Source organism: Simochromis diagramma, unplaced genomic scaffold (assembly GCF_900408965.1).
Source record: "Simochromis diagramma unplaced genomic scaffold, fSimDia1.1 OVJJ01000753.1, whole genome shotgun sequence".
Classification (NCBI taxonomy): Eukaryota; Metazoa; Chordata; class Actinopteri; order Cichliformes; family Cichlidae; genus Simochromis; species Simochromis diagramma.
In genome coordinates this window covers 2,805,940-2,825,101 of record NW_024387523.1, presented here as the reverse complement: position 1 = coordinate 2,825,101, position 19,162 = coordinate 2,805,940, and the positions used below count along the sequence as shown (strand labels likewise).

Below are 19,162 nucleotides of genomic sequence, written 5' to 3'. Positions count from 1 at the left end.
CCAGCCCATGCAGCAGTATATTAATGACTAACCTCGTATTGTTGATAGATTATCTATCTCAGTTGTTCTCCTGACTTAAGTTTGGTGCGTTTACAGTTTACTCCACCAGAGTGCCTATTTCGGGTCACTTTTGCCGGTCCAAGCCCGGGTAAAGGAGCAGGGTTGGAATTGTGACATTAAAAAAAACAATAATTGCTAAAAGAAATTTAATTTGTAGTTCTAAATAAACTCTAAATGCATTTAGGACGTTTTTTTACTCATTTTATGTCTCTTCCACGATGTTATTTCTCTCTCCAACAACATAGGCTACAATTAGATTAGCATGACAAATTATGCAAATTAGGCGATGACGTCATTTAGCGACTTCTAGCGACTTTTAGGACAACCAATAGCGATTTTCCTTACTGAGGAGTTGGCAACACTGCGGGCGAGGTGCCCACCGCAGCACCCGCTGCTTGTTGAGAGTAAGAACGATACACACTTTTACGTCAAAAAGTTGTCATAAATAAGTCTCCAATAACACCAGAGAAAGTTGCCAGATTAGTCGCTAGTCGCTTTTTACAAAAAAAGGTCGCTAAGGGGGTCTGAAAACTCGCTAAATATAGCGACAAAGTTGCTAAGTTGGCAACACTGCATTAGGCTAGCTACCATAGCTGTGTAGCTAGCCACCACGTAGAACATCATTATAAACCAGCTAGCCCAACTTTAGCAACCTTACAAATGTCACTACTGTTTAGTGTTCTAGGTTCATTAATGTCTGAAGTGATAGTAGAGCTGTACATTTTCAAAAATCCCTCATTCAGAACATGGTATATTATGTTTAGGTGGAAACTAGCGAGCTAACTCCTTGCTAACTTTGAACTCCGTTAAATTTGATAAATCCTGTTTTCATGGATGCCTGGATGTTCAAAATGTGTTAATTTCATAAATAAAATGTAATTTTCTCTATAGCACTTCATGGATTTCATAAGAAACACACTGTAGTTGTTCACACAAAGCATAAAGGTAAAAAACAATATATACAGTGTTATCTTCATTTTAGATGGTGGTCAGAGGGCCCGGTGGCGCCAGTGTCCAGCAGCCTCGCCTCTCTCAGTGCGCCCCAGAGCGGCTGTGGCTACAATATAGCTTGCCATCACCAGTGTGTGAATGTGTGGATGACTATATATGTAAAGCGCTTTGGGGTCCTTAGGGACTAAGTAAAGCGCTATACAATACAGGCATTTACCATTTACCATTTACTATTTAGGGACCTGAAGTGGAGTTTGGACCCAGAAACGGCTAATGACGTCAGAAATAATAACTGGATGATTAAGCCCCACAAGTGTTAGCTTTATTTTGATACCAAAATGGTTAACACAGAGTTTGTAACTGTAGAGATTCTAAAATACTATTGTAATTTTTCTTTTCTTTTTTTTTAATTGTCTACCCCGCGCCTGCATTATTTAATCACCAAAACTTAATACACATTTCCTCTCTGTTTCAGTATTACTCTCAAAGCCAGCAGACTTTATACTCTTTGTTCTAGGTGGAATTTGAGTTACAGCTACCCTAGATGACGATTTTTGAACAAAGCATTTCAGAGAAATTTAATTCACAGGTACTTAGAATGTCACTACAAGGGCAACTTTAGCTGCAGTTTACGCCAAACAGGAGGAGAAAAGTGGGATCAGTGGCTGAGATTTGACCCATGTGAATTAGTTTTATAAGAAGATTACATCAGTATCTCTATCTGATTAATGGATACATCTGAGCTCTTTTGGTAGTTAAATCTTGTTTCTCTCTAAGAAAAATGGTTAAATCTTACATAAGAGCTCTGCTTGTAATCAAGTACCACACATAAAAAACACTGTTTTCTCTCCTGTTTCAATTTCCCAGTTTGGACATACAATAATCAGGCAGCTCTTGTTATAGCTTCCAAGCACATACTACTGGATCACTTCACTCAATTAGAAACCTTCCTATGCAAATCTGACTGACAGGAAAAATCTAGTGTCAAATTTTCAAAATAAAAGACCAACATTACTTGTACTGTTGGACAATGATGTACACTTTAGCGTCAGGCTTTTAAACAAAACAAATAAACACAAGAACAGGAAACTACCTACATTCAAATGAATGGATTGATTATTTGCTCATACTATTTAAGAATGTACTCACACTAGGCATTGCTTTTATTTTGACTGAGGGTTCTTAGACAAAACTAGGTTTGGGCTGTTGTTCTAAACTGCTTTGGTGACCTAATTTTTAATTGCAGGAGGACCACAAAACCTTACTGAGAGCAATTTCCTATAGAAAAGAGGGACACACATTCATGGAAAACCTTTACTAGATCAAGTTATGATCTTGATCTGTTGGTTGGCATTCATTTCAGAAAAATTTGTACAGGAGTGTCATCTAACCTAACTGAGATGAGTTACGGATGAGTTTTAGACAAAAGCATTTCAGAGGATTCAGAGAATCGACCCAAAGTTTTGCACAATTACTCCGGCAACTTGAGCTGCTGCTGTCTAGAACTGATAGGGATGGGCGGTGTCACTGGATGAACTTTTATTTTAATGAGTGTTTTCTAACTGATGAATTTGATCATTTGCTCTCAGTGATTACTGGGTTTAAGTTTAAGGGAAATGGGCCATAGAACTGTGGACAATGTAAAAATATGAACAGGGGTTGTGTGCGGCAGGCAGGAATGGAGGACCCAGTATGAAGACTCCAGGATGCAAAAGGTAAACTCAAAACTCAGCTTTACTGGTGGAAATCAGAAAAACAGAAAACTAACTAAACTGGAAACACTCATAAAAAGGCAGACAGACAGGACATGACACTGGATGGAAGAAAACAAAGGGGTTAAATACACAAGGAATGACGAGTGAACAGGAAACGCGACGAACACAACTGGGGCTAATTACGCACAACGAGACAGATGATGCAAAGCTGAATATAACACATGAGATGAGGTACCTTCAAAGTAAGAGAGGCAAAAGCAGAACATGGCGCACACAGACAGGAGACAACCAAATTAAAACGGGAAGTAACAGGAACACACACACAGACCAGACCCAGATAGACACGACACAGACGAGTCCGGGAAAGAACAGACATGAAAACACAACAGACAACGAAACACAAGGACACAGGGAAGGCAGTATAACAAAACTAAGAACTACACATCAGAAATACAAAACTAAATAATAGAAAAACTAAATCAAAGAACACAGATAATCAAAACCACACCCACTGGGTCACCAGATCCAGGTATCCTTACAGATGTCTACGTGTATGTGCGGACATGTGAGCAGTTTTGTGTACATCTTTGCTGATATAAATGTGGGACTGTGGTTATTTGTTTATAACTAAACAAATGGGATCAGATACAACCTGTACAAATTATTTGTTATTATCATGCAAGCTTTGACTATGCATAATTGGGCGGTGCTTGCACTGACAATCCACCACACTATCAGTAGTAATGAAATGTTATTTGTGTTTTGTGGGTTTACATTTGGACTATTGTAAAATAAGAATATTGCTCTGTAGATTTGGTAGACCTTAAAAAATTAACAGATGTTAAGTTTTAAAAGAGAAAATCATAATCTTAAAAAACACAAACAGTATGTGTGTACCATATTATACATCCTCAGTTGCAGGCAATGGCATCATTTTTCTCAAGAACCTATTTCCTCTTTACAGATTAACAGTGCTGTCTTTCGTCCAGCATGCTTGGTACTAACTGAAGTACAATGGACAATAAATGCAGGGTCAACTATTTGTGCTTTTTCAAGAAAAAGCTTCTTTATAGCCATCGGAGTATAACACAATCTATTCAGCTAGCAAGCAAAAGACCAGCGTTAATGGATTTCACCTTCTTTGGTGCAAACGAAAGTGACAACGTTGCACTGCAGTGGCAACGAGAAGACAACCTCCAATCAGTGCAACTAGAATGTCACTAATCTCACCATGAGTGACAGAGATACTTGCAAAAAGCAAAACTAGAGAAAAAACAATCAGGAAATAATAGAAAATCAATAAATCATGTTTGAAGACGATGTGTCGGTCGGCTTAGATATTTGAAGTTCACACAGCTACATTCTCACCTGAAAATATGTTAAAAGTTTTTTTGCGACCCAGAAAGAGAAATAAGAGTAATATTAAAACTAAGCAGCTGCTTATTGTTGGAAACTGGAATTGGCTGGGCCGCGCTATGAATTCTGCGATATGGTTTTTCAATTTTGTTGTCCGGGTGGAAAATCGGGAAAACTTCGGGAGAATGGTGGCTCCGGGAGATTTTCGGGAGGGGCACTGAAATTCGGGATTCTCCCGGAAAAATCGGGAGGGTTGGCATGTATGGTTGTGGCAACATCACTAACCTTGTCAAACACCTCAGAGTAAATCATATCACAGAATATGACGAGCGTATGTTGAGGCAAACTGAAGAGGAGGAGAGAGGCAGGTGCTGCTAGGGCGAGACAGACGTCTCTCACTGAGTCCTTTAGTGCTGCAGGCAGGCAAGGTGTTCAAATAGCGCACAACTTCAGTTTTTTTTATTTCTATGTGATGAACTCTGCATTATTAAGTGATAAGAACAAGTAATCTGATGTCCTGTAATCATTATCACGCTATAATTTGAGATACAATAAATAAAATAAGTTTATCGGATCAGTATCGTCGATACCACCCTGAATATTACTTGGTATCGGATCGGAAAGAAAATCAGTGGTATCGCACATCACTAATAAAAAGAACAAATGTTAAAAAAAATTCCTTGAATATGAAGGCACTTTTTTCAGCAACCTGCCAGTTAGTAGGTGACTTGCTCTGCAGCCATCAGAATCACATTTGGTAATGATAAACACAAATTAAATATAAAAAGAAATAACCATGTTTCCATTTATACATTTATTTTAATATAGGGTTTTTTTTGCTTTTTTTTTTTGCCAAAGCAACGGTGAGCCGCTGGTAATGGGTAAAAGAGTCTCAGATTTGAGACCGTGGAGTTAGTAGAACTAAAGTACATTAAAACCAGCCAACTGTTATGAATTAACACTGTTCACCTTCTGTCTGTCCCCAGGAGTCTGTAATTGTAGGCTAAATCATTCTCCCCACATGAGCAGCACTGTGTGTGAAGCTTGCAGCAGCTGGAGTTGAGCCAACGCCACACTCCTGTTACAATATTGTCACAGTGTATGCCAATACAGGTGGATTTTGGCTTCGTCAACTCTCTGTTTCATTTAATTTACATTATATATTTGAAATTACAGTCTCTGACATTGCATTCGCCTTGTAAGTTGGACAAAGTCATACGTTTTTTTTTGTTTTGGCACAAAAATCCCCCTGCAGCATCACTTAGTAATGTAAAGACAAAACAAATGATTAAGCTTCTTAACTGAGTCAGGAGTGTTTTGTGCCCTTCTGAAGTCACTGCTCCAATATGTAGTGATAGGAGCTTATTTAGGGACTGCTTTACGACACCTTTGTTATTTCTTCTTCGTTAGGGGCAGCTGTGTTTCAGGTGGTAGAGCAGATCATCTACTGATCAGAGGGTACTTGGCCAAGACAGTGAACACTGCATTCACATGTGTGTGATTGGGAGACTTAGATTAGTAGTAGGAAGCAGTTTGAGTGCTTAACAGAGGAGAAAGCTGCTACGTAATTTCAAGGGAGTCTTTAACTAAGACTGCGTAAGGCCGGTGTCAATCATTACTAAGGAGTGAAACTGGTGGAAATGTTCCTAAACTAAAGGTATTCATTCAACAACACTAACAATATCATGACAAACTGGAGTGGACGGGACCGGAAAGTACAAATGCAGCAATGACCGAAGAATGTTTCAAATGTCACTGAATAACCGAATGACATCCTTTGCTCCTTCTTAAACTCTTCAACCACACACTCATACATGACCTTACTCATAGAGGAGTAGTGAACTTATAAAAAGGCTGAGTCCAGTCCTGATACAGACTGTGTCAGGACTGAGGACACAAAGTCGCAGACAGAGTGTTGAATATCGTGAGGGTAGGAAGCCATTGGCAGAGGTGTTATTTATTTATTTTTACCTCCTGAGGTAATACAGGCACGAGAAGGCTTCTTTTCTTCAGTCAGTTTATTTTTTTCAAATGCTACGCTGTGGATATGCACTCTTCTGGCTGTTGGGGTCAGTGTTGTTGATCTGCGTTGTGTCACCAGTGAAGGGTGAAGCTGTGGTAACACGTGAGGGGTCCCACCTGAAGCTGTCCGAATCCAGTCACTCGAATGAGTCTCAACATGGCCACAGCTCCAATATCACAGGAATACCCATCATTAGCTTTAAGTGGCACCACGTGGAGACCCCTTATTTAGTGGCTTTTTGGGTACTGGTGTCATTTTTGGGCAAACTGGGTATGTAATACATATTGTAGAATATAAATATGATAAAAAAAATTTCTATGCTCTGTTTATTACACGAGATGATAAAAGAAAAGAAGAAGTATAGTTTGCCTCTTGCAAACAGAGAAGGTAATGTGGAGCAAGCTTTCACTTTTGGTAGCTGAAATCCTCTAAATGAATAGCTCAGGCTTATAAAATATAAATATACAGATAAAAACACAGAGGTGAAAAATTGTATACTTGATACAAGTTTCTGTAATTTAATCTTTAATTACATTTAACCTCTTAAAGCCTAAAATATGAAATGAATTCAAAATTGAGAATTTGTTGAGCCAATATAACAAATATATAACATTTTAATTTCCGTATATGACTTTTGATTTGTATCATATTTGCTACATCTGGCATTTAAAAAATGCTGAAGAATGTATCTTGAATGAAATTTCTTTAGGTTTTTCACTGATAAAGGAGAAGTCTCAAAAACTCTTAAAAAAAACTGCACATATCAAACATGATACACCAGGATTTAAGAGGGTAAATATAAACATGCAGAACAGAAGTGTAACCCCGTGAGGTGGAAATTGGTTTACCGCTGTGGGACAGTAGGGTTTATTGTCAAATAAACTTTAATGGCACTTCCTCTGCCCATTAATCATGAGGCTATCTTTAGTTATGCAGTGGGGTTTCATTCATCCGCCACGCTGGTTAATCATGTGCTTTCGTGTTTTATTTTAGATGAGCACTACAGTTAATCATTTGCAAATGTTACAACCTCACAAGCGTTTTACATTTGTGGTTCAGTAAAGTGAACCAAAGGTTTGAATGTTTGCCAGCTCCAACCTGACTACAAGCAGATTAATGTAAAATCAAAGGTTATTACTATTGATTCATGGCTTTTATCTTTTTTTTTTTTTTTTTTTAAATCTTGTTTTCTCTTCTCAGTCATTGAGGCCAACCATCATGTCACCAGCGTTATACCTGAGAGCGCTCTGCTCATCTGTTTTGGCTTCATTTTGGGTGGCATGATTTGGGCTGCAGACGAGGTGCAAACCTTCAAGCTGACCCCGACAGTCTTCTTCTTCTACCTGCTGCCTCAAGTCATTCTGGATGCAGGCTACCACATGCCAAACAAGCTCTTCTTCACCAACCTGGGCGGAATCTTGGTCCATGCTGTCATTGGGACCTGCTGGAATGCTGCCAGCTTGGGGCTGTCACTGTGGGGGTGCCAAATGGGAGGAGCCATGGGTAAGAGGGGCTTTGTAATTTCTTCGTGAATGCACCAGAGAGAGATCTAATATGATTCCTGTACATCACAAAAGGTTGATTCTGTTCATCTGGGAATTCAGTGGGAGAAACATTTTGACACTCATCCAAGTGACTTCTTCAGTCTCAGCTGACTACAGGTTTTCCTAACCCAAACAGTACATTTGCACAATAACTGAAACCATGTTATTTGATTCAGAGATGGTCTTTCCCTTTTCACATAAATGGCCTCCTTGACTCCGCGCTCAAACCAGCGCTCCTCCCTGTCCAGAATGTGTAAATCCTCATCATTGAAAGAGTGTCCATTTGCCTGTAGGTGGAAATAGACTTCCTTCTGTGTTGTGCCATCCGCTTCACAAGAGGTTGTTTGGTTTCCTCAGTGTCTAAATCATGGCAATCCTCCTGGCACTTAGCGCACTCTACATTACTCTGTTTGTGTCGGGGGATCCGATCATTGGGGTGGACCGTTTTTTGGCGCAGTGTGTTTTGGGGTTTAAAGCCACTGAGGTGTTGTGTTTAGAAAAAATGTGTCTGTGAATCAAGGAGGGGGCTGTGCCTTACAATGCTGTGATTGCCGCCATTCCCCAACTTTCTGTGAATGGTACTCATAGGCATTGATCAATGGTCTTTGATCAATGGTCATGACAATTTGCATATTAATGATCAAGGACTTGACCTCCCAGCCCATTGTTCATTCAGTTGGCTAGTTTCAGTCATTATTCAAATGTACTGTTTATAAGATTGGGGATGTACAGATGTACAGAATCAACCTTTTGGGATTTACTTACCTGGATGATTGAGCATCAAGGCATTTCCTGTACAGGTGACCTGGACATCGGTCTGCTGCAGTACCTTCTTTTCGGCAGTCTGATGGCTGCTGTGGACCCCGTGGCCGTCATCGCTGTGTTTGAGCAGGTGCACGTTAACGATGTCCTCTTCATCATGGTGTTTGGAGAGTCGCTGCTCAACGACGGTGTAACTGTGGTTCGTATGCATCATTGCTGTCTTTAGCATTACTTAAGTAACATAACAGTTTGTGAGTTTGGTGAGACATCTATCATAGGCATGTCCACTTTGAAGACATGAAGTGTAAAGAAAGTAAACATTCCAGCACTTCAGTTTAAGTGGTTTTACTCTAGCTGATGTCTTGCCATCTTATCTGAGCTTCTCTGGTCAATAAAGGTGTTTCTGACCAGTCTTGAGTTCATTTGATACGAATCATGAAGTTCCACCCCGTTCACTGCTGAAACTTGAAACTTTGCACACCTTTTAAAATTACAATGTTAGAAACCTGTGACTTTATCGTTAGAAGTGTGACCTTCTCAGAAGCATAAGTGCTATATCATATTGCTCCTTAAAGGAGAGGTGTACTATAAAACTGAATACATGTCTTAGAGAACTGAATTAAGCTTAAAATTGAAAGTAAAATAAAAATTAACTAATTAATTAAATGTGGACAGAATTTGCACATCAGAGATAATTCATCTCATAAATCAAGACACAATGCTCTCCCTTATATAAGCTGCCTTTATAGGTTAAAAGTATCATTATCAGTATTGGTATCGGCAATACTGGCAATGTATTTACTTTATTTCTGGCCCTGTATTGTATTGATATAATCTGTAACTAGAGTGAAGCAGAACAAAAGGTTAAAGGTGTCCTTAACTGGTTTCTGGCTGGGGAGCTAGAGGAGGAGCGAGTGTTCGGCAGCGGTCATCATGTGAGGAACATTTTCCACACAAAACCAGTGTGGTTTTTTTTTCGTTTGTTTGTTTTTTACCATCTGTGGCATTGTGTCTCATGGCTGAAGAAAATGATTTCAGAAGTTATGGTTCTTTTGTTTGCATCCATAAGCTGTGTTGCCATGTTCTTGTTAGAGAGAATAAACTTTAATCTGATTGCCCCAACATTACTAAGAGTTCATGAGTGAAGCATATTAAGACAGTAAAGCACCTGGTAACACTTTATTCATACCACCGATAACTAAGGATGTAAGTCGCCTTCAATTAAATGGAATTTATTTTCATTTCATTTATATGAAATAGCCATGTGATTATCAGCAGTTACCACGCCTACCTAACCACATCAGAGCCATTTTCCATCAACAACCTCCATTATAGACCCACCTACAGACACGTGACTGGACAGACACCACATGCAGTAAATCTGGGCCCACGTGGGTTTTAGCCCTGCAACGTCTGATTGGTTGAAGTAACGTGAACGTGGCATCGTTACTGTGATTCTATTGGCTCAAACGATTAAAAAAAGGTGTCAATCATGCAAATTGAACAAAAGAGACCAAAGTTACAGCTCCTCAGAGTTTAAAGGGCCAGAGACCAATTAAATGCTCCATGCACACGGCAGAAAAGGGCCATCATCATGTAAATGTGTCGTTAAATCTTAAAAAATATATTTTTTAAAAAAGTATTTTTAGGCCTGTTAATAAAATCAATTATTTCTGCTCTTAAATACCTAAAAAATTCAACTGGCATGGTGTCCAATTGTGTGCCAAAATTAGACATTTTTGTACAACATGTGGATAATCATGTATTGACAGTGCTGTAATTTTTCACTTTTTCACTTTACAAACATAAATCTTTGCACAGATGATGTTTATATGTTGGTTACTGAATTTCTGTAATGAAATGTGAACTGAGGCATATTTTAAAAGGGTTATATGCTAAAAAAAAAAATAGGCGAGGATAAATTCTAATTACTTTTTCTGTGTTCCAGTCTCAGTAACTTTGACACAGTAATATCTGCTTCCATATTTACACCTCTGATGAAATTTCACAAGTGTTAGCTTTATTTTGATACCAAGATTGTAAGGACAGAGTTTGTAATTGCAGAGAAATAATCAATTAATTTGGGCATTGCATTTTCGAGCAGGAAGCTCAGAAACCCCTTTGGGGCTTAAGAGGTTATATTTACCCACAAATACTTGAGCTATACTTAAGGTAAGCACACTACTTTTTACAGGAAACAAGAAAATAATTATACTATAAGTAAATTTAAGTACTATGTAAGTAATTTTAAATAGTAGTTGGAAATTTTTTGTTTTGCATAACTTCATGTGCTTTAAAGGAACTAAGAAATAATTACACTGCAAGTGTTTTAAGTAGTGTATAAATTATTTTAATAGATCCTTATTAAGTGGTAATTCGTGGAAAAACAATGAAATATTTCCCAACATCAGGTCTTATTATGGAGGGACTTGCCTTGCTTAACTTCCAGGTATTTCACAGGAAAGAAGACATTCTGATCCAATACACTTGTTGTGACAGTGACAGAAAAAAATTAAGTTAGATGTGGCTCCATCATTATACGGTCAGATAGGCCTACACATTTGGTGGTATTCATTTATTTTTTGTAACTTGGTACGCTGGAACAGTACTTATCACATCCACAGGGCTTCCATCAATGCACATAACACAACGATGATTAAATAAAGTCGTAAAAAGGCAGTATCAATCTACTCTGTAAAACTGCCCATACCCCCAAAAGGACAGTGTAGCTACAATGTAATACTGTTTGTTTTTGCACAACAAAAACCTGTTACCCCCTTACTCTAGTGTGTAGTACTTGTAGGTAAATATAATTACTTTGCCATTTCAAATAAAATACGTCAAAATTCCATTTAATTACAGGGGAATTGCACCCTTTGTCATGGGTCCTTCTTTGCTGCTAAATGACCAGACATTAATTTTTCTTCTTCCTCTCTTAGGTGCTCTTCAATGTGTTTGATGCATTTGTGTCACTGGGAGGACCTAAAATTGATGCTGCAGAAATTATCAAAGGAATAGGTAAGATATGACATTTATTAAACTGTTAATAGAGGATTTGCCTGTGTATGGGTTATAAACACTTACAGTCACGTCTGGCTAAGCAGAAATTGTTTTTTTGTTTCTTTTTACAGCATTTTTTTGTTCAGTATTAGCTTCTTCATCAAAATGCATTGACCATTTCAAGCCACCACGATGCTTTTATTGGCATTGGCTGGGAACTGACCTCCCAGTTCCTTCAGTGGTGCTAGTTTCAGTTATTATGCAAATGTACTGTTTATAAGATTGGGGAAACCTGCAGTCAGCTCAGACTGAAGAAGTCACTTGGATGAGTGATGAAACGTGTCTCCCACTGAAAACGCTACATCCAGATGAAAAGAATCAACTTTTGGAGATGCCTTTATTTACTATTTGTTTTTAGCAGAAGACAGTTAGGACAGTAGGGAGTAGAGGCATGTAAACAGATGCAATAAAAAACATAACAAAGCCTAAAAGTAGATTTTTACACATTCCCCCCTTTCTCTACAGTTTCCTTTTTTGTGGTTGCATTTGGCGGTTCCCTTGTGGGCCTTGTTTTTGGCCTACTAATTTCACTTCTGACCAGATGCACAAAAAACATCCAGATCATCGAGCCAGGCTTCATCTTTGTTTTGGGATATCTTTCCTACCTGACTGCCGAGATGCTTTCGCTGTCTGCTATCCTTTCGTGAGTGTTTTACAACTGAATTTGTTTTATTATTTCTGCATCTATTTTGCATATTTTGTGAACATATTTAGATGAAAGTCTACTTTTGTGTTTCCTTTCTGTAGGATTGTCTTCTGTGGAATGTGCTGTCAGAAGTACATCAACGCAAACATGGATGAGAATTCGGTCCAAACAGTCAGATACGCCATGAAGGCTTTTGCCAACGGATCAGAAACCATCATCTTTGTTTTCCTCGGCATCTCGGCCATCGATAAGGTTATCTGGGTTTGGAACACGGGCTTCATCCTCCTCACGCTCCTCTTCGTCTTGGTGTATAGATTCATTGGTGAGATTTTATCTTTTTGGGCTCAGTTTTGTGTCAAAGCATCACTGTGATGTAAAAAGTTTGTTTGTTATGCAAATACATTTAGATAGACTGAAACACTAAAATGCATTCAAAACTCATGAAGATTCATTTGAAGATATTTTGTGAGTCTTCATATAAGACTGTGTGTTTGTAAGTGTGTTTGTGTTCGTACTGCAGGTGTGTTTTTCCTCACCTGGATCCTTAACAGGTACAGGCTGGTGCCCTTGGAGTTTGTAGATCAGGTGATTATGAGCTACGGTGGCCTACGAGGAGCTGTTGCGTATGGCCTGGCTGTGATGCTGGATGAGAATAAGATAAAAGAGAAAAACCTGATGGTCTGCACTACACTCATTGTGGTGTACTTCACTGTCATCTTGCAGGTGAATTTGTCGCTTTTTCTTAATTAGTTAACTATCTTTTTCGAAGAAAAAAAAGGCTTATGGCAGTAGCTTAGCTGTTCCTGGGACTGCACTCCTTTGGACATTTGATGTTGTGTCTGGAATCTGCTGGAGTCACTCTTCAAAGTTTAGGGTCTCGGCTCCTAATGCTAATGTAGGTAAGTATAGTGATAATAAGACAGCTGAACCAAAGTCCAGCTTCTGAAGGCTCAATGAGCAATGAAAAGAGGAGCTTGCAGCTCACATGCAGCTCAGTTACCTGGACGTTGGCCTCCATGGCAAGATTCTCTGCACCTCTCTGAAATCTATTCCTTGGAATGGCCTGCAAGTAAGCCCACAGAATCAATATTGCTCTCACGCCCTTGTATTACAGGTATTACTTACAGGTCTAACTATAGTGCTCTCACATGAACCCGCATCTTGTCATTTCTCATTTCTGTGTTTACAGTAAAGCCTGTAAAACCTTATTGCTGTTTGTTTTTGTGTCTGCCCTTGGGTCCACTTCCTTGTACTGGCCTCTGGGCCCCTTCTGACATGAAAGTAAAGAAGTACCAATAAAAATCACCAATAAAAGCATTAGGAGCTGTCACTCCCAAACAAATTCCAGGCACAACATCAGAGGTCTCTCTCCAAAACAAAGTAGTCCTAGGAACAGCTAAGATACAGAGAACCCTGTCCTCTACCCGGTCTCTGTTAAAGCTCATGAACTTACCACCCCCCCTAAAACTATTGCATTCCTGCTTGACATTGTTGCAGGGAATAACAATGAAACCTCTGGTCATGTGGCTTAAAGTAAAGAGAGCTGCAGTGACTGAGGTTTCGCTCCTAGAGAAATTGACAAACAAGGTAAATCTAAAATGAAAAACCTCTCGTTTCACCTACATAACCATTTTCTATCCAGTTATTGCTGAGTCCTTCTCCTTTCTTTAGATGTTTAATCACACTCTGGTTGCCATAGAAGACATATCAGGACAAATAGGACACAACTACATGAGGAGCAAGTATGTATAAGACTTGACACGTAATTTGAAAATATCTTCTCATTTTAAAATAAACTTTAAAATAAGAATTTCGTTTCCTTTTTGCAAAGGTGGAAGTATTTTGAGGAAAACTGGATATCATGGATTTTGATGAAGCCGTCTGCAAGGAAGAAACAAGACCAAGTCTTTGATGTCTTCCATCAGCTGAACCTCAAGGATGCTATGGAATATGTGACTGAAGTGAGCATCATTTTGCTAAAGTACTCATTAAAGAAAACTGATAAAACTGCCACATGGAAAGAAAGCATGGTCTTCTTCTGTTCCAGGGTGAGCGGAGGGGCTCTCTGGAGTTTGTCCGTAATGAAAATTCCATTATTGACTTCAAGAAAAAGTCTGAAAGTGAATCCTTCGATATCAACAATGCAAATATGTCAAATGATCATGGTGCAATGTCCACTACGAGGTGAGCAATCTAGATTTTTATGACAATAGGAGAAGAGCAAAAAGCAGACTTAAAAGTCAGTACAGGATCATGTTGTGAAATCAATGCACTGCAACTATTAGTTAGATTAGATTAACAAACATCTTCTATGCCTGAAGCTTCAATTTGCCAGTGTGCTGTAAAATGGAAACCAGAGTTAATGTACTACTTTAATATTGTTGTATTACTTTATATCGCTGACATGATTTGGTTTGCTTCTTAGTAGAGATCCCATTCCATCAGTGAGCCTGGAAATGCATGAGCAGATCATGAAGGCTGTGAGGGAAGCTGAGGCAATTAACGCTCACCACCTTCTGGATCAGCATCTCTACAAGAGCAGAAAACAGGTAATGAGCACATTGAGTCATTACATCAAGGGCTTACCAAAGCACCTTAGTGCCGCGCTTCTATATAATTAGCACAATTTAACTTGTTATCAAAAGAAGAATATTTCCAGGCATCAGTGAGAACTATGCTTCAGCATACCAAGACATTTTGACCAATTTTAAGCTCTTAACTTTGTGGGAACAGTTTGAGGATGGCCCCTTCCAACATGACCGTGCACTAGTGCATGAAGTAAAGTTTATAAAGACATAGATGCGCAAGTTCAGTGTAGAAGAACTGGCCTGCACAGAGTCCTGATCTCAAAATACCAGAACATCTTTGGGAAGAATTAGACCGGAGACTGCAAGTCAGGACATCCTGTCCAACATCAGTGTCTGAGTTCACTAATAAATTCCCATAAACACACCTAAACCCACGGAAAGCCTTCCCAGAAGAGTTGAAGCTGTTATAGCTGCAAAGGGTGAGCTGAGATCATATTAAACCCAAAGGATTAAGAATAGGATGTCACTGAAGTTCACATGTGTGAAGGCAGACAACCAAATACTTTTGGCCTTAAAGTGTAGCATATAAAGGAAGCACTGGGTGGTAGATGCATTGCAAAGTGGCTTGCAGATGTGCAGGAACTGTGAGCATGAGCTCAACAGATCTTCTAGTCTATTAACACAGAGCTGAACCTAAGCCTAAGCTTGACTTCATGACCTGCTGTTTTTGATTTTGTGAAGGAGTATTAAGCTGTCTTCTCGTCCTCTTGTTTACAGCATCGGCACAGATTCAGTCGCAGCCATTTCGATATCAACAGAGATGAAAAAGAAGTCCAGGAGATCTTCCAGAGAACCATGAGGAACCGACTGAAGTCGTTCACGTCTGCAAAAATGGGCGTCAAACCACCAAAGACGATTGTCAAGCACACACAAAAAGAACAGCAGCAGAAGGTCATAACTTCATTTCTATATTTATTTTCTTCCTGAAGTAAAATACCACTTTTTAAAACTTTTTTTAACTGTTTTATACTATCTTTATCTCATCTTTAGACATAATTAACATTTTCAGCATTTAGATTTTTTTTTTATCATGTCTGTGGCTACAATGTAGCTCTCCATCACCAGTGTGTGAATGTGTGTGTGAATGGGTGGATGACTGGATGTGTAAAGCGCTTTGGGGTCCTTAGGGACTAGTAAAGCGCTATAAAGGCCATTTGCCATTTTCCCAAAAAATCAATAGAACTGATTTTTAAGTTGGATACTGATACCAATATTTGATGGTGGTTAACAAATTTAATAGACCACCAACCGGTGCAAGATTTATAGCACAGCTGCCCTAAATTAACAGTATTAGCAATTACAGAAATCATTTTTATTTTTCTGTAGTTGATAATCCACCAGTATGCTTACACATTTGGTTGAAAGTCATATTTTTAATTCTGAAACATAATTATTCTTATTATCCATGAATTCTCAAATGTTTTACAAAAAGAAGAAAAATAATAAAGAGCATTATGGTTTTTGGCGAAGATGCCAAATTACAGTTATTGGCATTCCTGAAGATAAATTTGTTTAAGTGGTCGAATTTTATGCTTCATTAATATCTCATTTCTCAGAAAGGTCCAGTGTTTCGACTCAAATTTGGGCATCACATAATTTTTTCTTTCAGACACATGAAACATGAACAAATCTCTCAAACAGTTTTTATGTGCATTTATTTAATTGGTTGTTTACGCTCTGCATAACTCTGCTTGGACCAGCTGGTTGTTGTGTTTGTGAGGGTCCAAGCAAGTGTATCGCTAACAGTGAAGTTACAGAGTTCCCTCTGGTGGACAAACTATCACGTTTCTCGTTACTTTATTCATTTTCATTGGTCAGCTGCTATAAATGCCGATACCAATCAGCCATCAAATAGCTAATATATTCCTATATTATTGGCCTACTCATAAAATTGTTGGGCTTTACTAATCTTTTATCCGAAAATTAAAAATGCTACCAAGTCCTAAACATGAGAACAAATGAATACGACTTAGAGTTTCACTTTTTGAACCACAGCTAATAATCTAATGACTCGTCTTCCTGTTACAGATGCCTAATGGAAAGTCAATGGACAAGGCTAAAACCAGCTATTCTGGTGATGAGGGTTTGTATGATTGTTGGGTGTTTTTTTTTTCTTCAGATTTAAAATAGGTAAGCACTTAGAGAGCCAATGAAAATCTTGTCATGTTCATTTTTAGGCTCAGAGGGAGACAGCGCTTCTGGCTATGACCAATCATACATGAGAGCCACGTACAGAGCAGGAGGTAAAACAAGTCTGTAAATCCTGTATCTAAGAGCAAACATATATTTTTCAAGAGTGACCAAGAGAGTAGCTGGTGTTGTACAACTATAAACACAAATATTACAGAACCATACTTTAAATGCAATTAAGGTCAAAATAGATACAATATGAAACAAACCCCCTTCAGTGCAAAATTTACTTAAGTACCATTTTAAAAATTTAATCTTTAAAATGAAATTCTCAGTTTTCAGTCTTTGTGTGTTTCTGTTTGTGTGCTGCACCTTTCTGTGCAGCACACAGCAGGAAACAGTCATCCTCAGGCTCGCACTACTGGAAATACCGTATGTGGTTTATGTGAGGGTGAGCTGCAGGGTAAAAGTACCCGACTGTCATACATCATATGGACTTTGTACTAGTGGACTGGGAGGTTAAAGCCTGGCTAATGTTCGATTCATTTCTTTTGAACGTTTTCCTTCTAACCTGTTGGGAACAGTTTATGGCTGCAGTGCATGTGTGAAGACAGCTCATTATCGTAGAATTGCCCAATTCTGCTCCGACTCCACAAACATTTGTTAAATATTTCCAGAGAACTGAAGCTGTGTTGAATTTAATTTATGTACACAGACGAGAAGCATCAAGCACACAGTGTCAAATCTCATAAATCCATATAGCTCGTAAAAGTACACATTTTACTGTTTTGTGAAAAAGATTATCTTATGTTGAATTTGATGTTAGCAGTAATCGTAAAAAGTTAAGACGGTTGGAAATTAGGTGGTACTAAAAAGAATTAGCTGGAAGAACATTTTTCTAGTTTAACTGGTAACAGAACAGTAACATGACTATGTCTAAAAAGATTATCTTTGAGAGGCAGAGTTTATCAGAACGAAACATGGGTAGAAGTTCATCAATCTGCAAAATGTTGTCTACAGATCAAGGAACAATTTTAGAAAAATGTTCCTCAAAATAAAACGGCAAAGACTTTGATTATTTCATCACAAGACTCAGAAAATCTGGAGAAATCTCTGTGTGCAAAAAACATGGCCAAAGATCCACAACAGATTCCTGTGATGTTTGGATTAAAAACTGCATTAAAAACTGTCATGACACCGTTTAGGAAATCACAGCATGGGCTCAGAAACACCTCCACATGTTGTCTGTGAACAAAGTTAACCACGACATGCAGAAACGCAGCTCACTTGAAATGAACTGGATGGGACACATGGACACTGCGCTGTTATTAGCGCTCACTTCAAAAGATTGCATCTCTAATGGTATGGGGGTATATTAATGCCTATGGAAGAAAAGTGGAAGCTAGACTGTTGGAAACATTACTCTCTCCAAACTTCTTTCAGACATGTTCCTACAACCATTGAAATTGCCTTATTTTTTTCTTTTTGTCATTTTAAACCTGATACGTTCTATTATAAATTATGTTTGCAAATCGTTGAGAACAACAGAAGCCATAATATAGAAACCTGAGGTCCTAATTCAGTTTCTTTTGTTCATCCAGCTGGGATTGAGAACCCAGCCTTCATGCCGGACCTGGACCCCATGGATTTGTTGCAGATTCCGCCTTGGCTTGGGGAGAGTGAGCTCGACAGCAGCATGGTGGCTCTGTCACATCGAGCCCAGGTGGATTTGCCAAGGACCCCAAGCAACCTGCGCCGCCTGGCCCCTCTTCGTATCAGCACTCGCTCCACTGACTCCTTCACACTGGAGAACATTCCAGACACACAACAGATGGACAGCGATCAATTGCAGCCGCCCAGAGACGATGGCTACGTGTAGCTGGATCCCAACCCAAACACTCCACTCTGCCTCACTTAAATCTGGCTGCCAAAGAAACAAAACTAAACTCAGAAGGTTTAACTGTGTACTCTAAGAATATTGACTGGGAAATATTTTCTTTTCCATTTATGTGATAACTTTAACTCTTGTGTTTCTACACAAAACACTGACAGTTTCATGACCTGCATGTTCTTTAGACTGCTCCTGTTTTTGTTTTAGGTTCACGCTTCCCTGGGCAAAAGAAAACTGCACTTAGAGCAAAGCATGTTATTCACACATAGAACACCGTTAAATATTGTCCTGTGGCTCAATATTAACATGCAATTGCAAATCATTACTTAAGGTTGTTTTCCCTTAAATGTGATGCAACAAACAGAAGCAAAAAAAACCCCCAAAAAACCCCAAATATATATTTTTGTTTAGGTCTCAATAATAAAAAATAGGATTT

At 38.7% G+C, this 19,162-nt stretch overlaps 1 protein-coding gene across 1 annotated transcript; it reads left to right on the top strand.

The window, feature by feature from the left end:
- Nucleotides 1–6,080: 6,080 nt before the first annotated feature.
- Nucleotides 6,081–18,754, top strand: LOC120726925 (sodium/hydrogen exchanger 3-like). Its single transcript, XM_040020964.1, has 16 exons — nt 6,081–6,375; nt 7,306–7,608; nt 8,450–8,610; nt 11,351–11,429; nt 11,937–12,114; nt 12,219–12,439; nt 12,638–12,840; nt 13,615–13,704; nt 13,789–13,859; nt 13,949–14,078; nt 14,165–14,301; nt 14,543–14,666; nt 15,423–15,596; nt 16,734–16,800; nt 16,883–16,948; nt 18,437–18,754. Exons 1-16 carry the CDS (start codon nt 6,114–6,116, stop codon nt 18,712–18,714), a joined length of 2,544 nt encoding a protein of 847 aa, XP_039876898.1. The 5' UTR covers nt 6,081–6,113; the 3' UTR covers nt 18,715–18,754.
- The last annotated feature ends 408 nt before the right edge of the window (nt 18,755–19,162 follow it).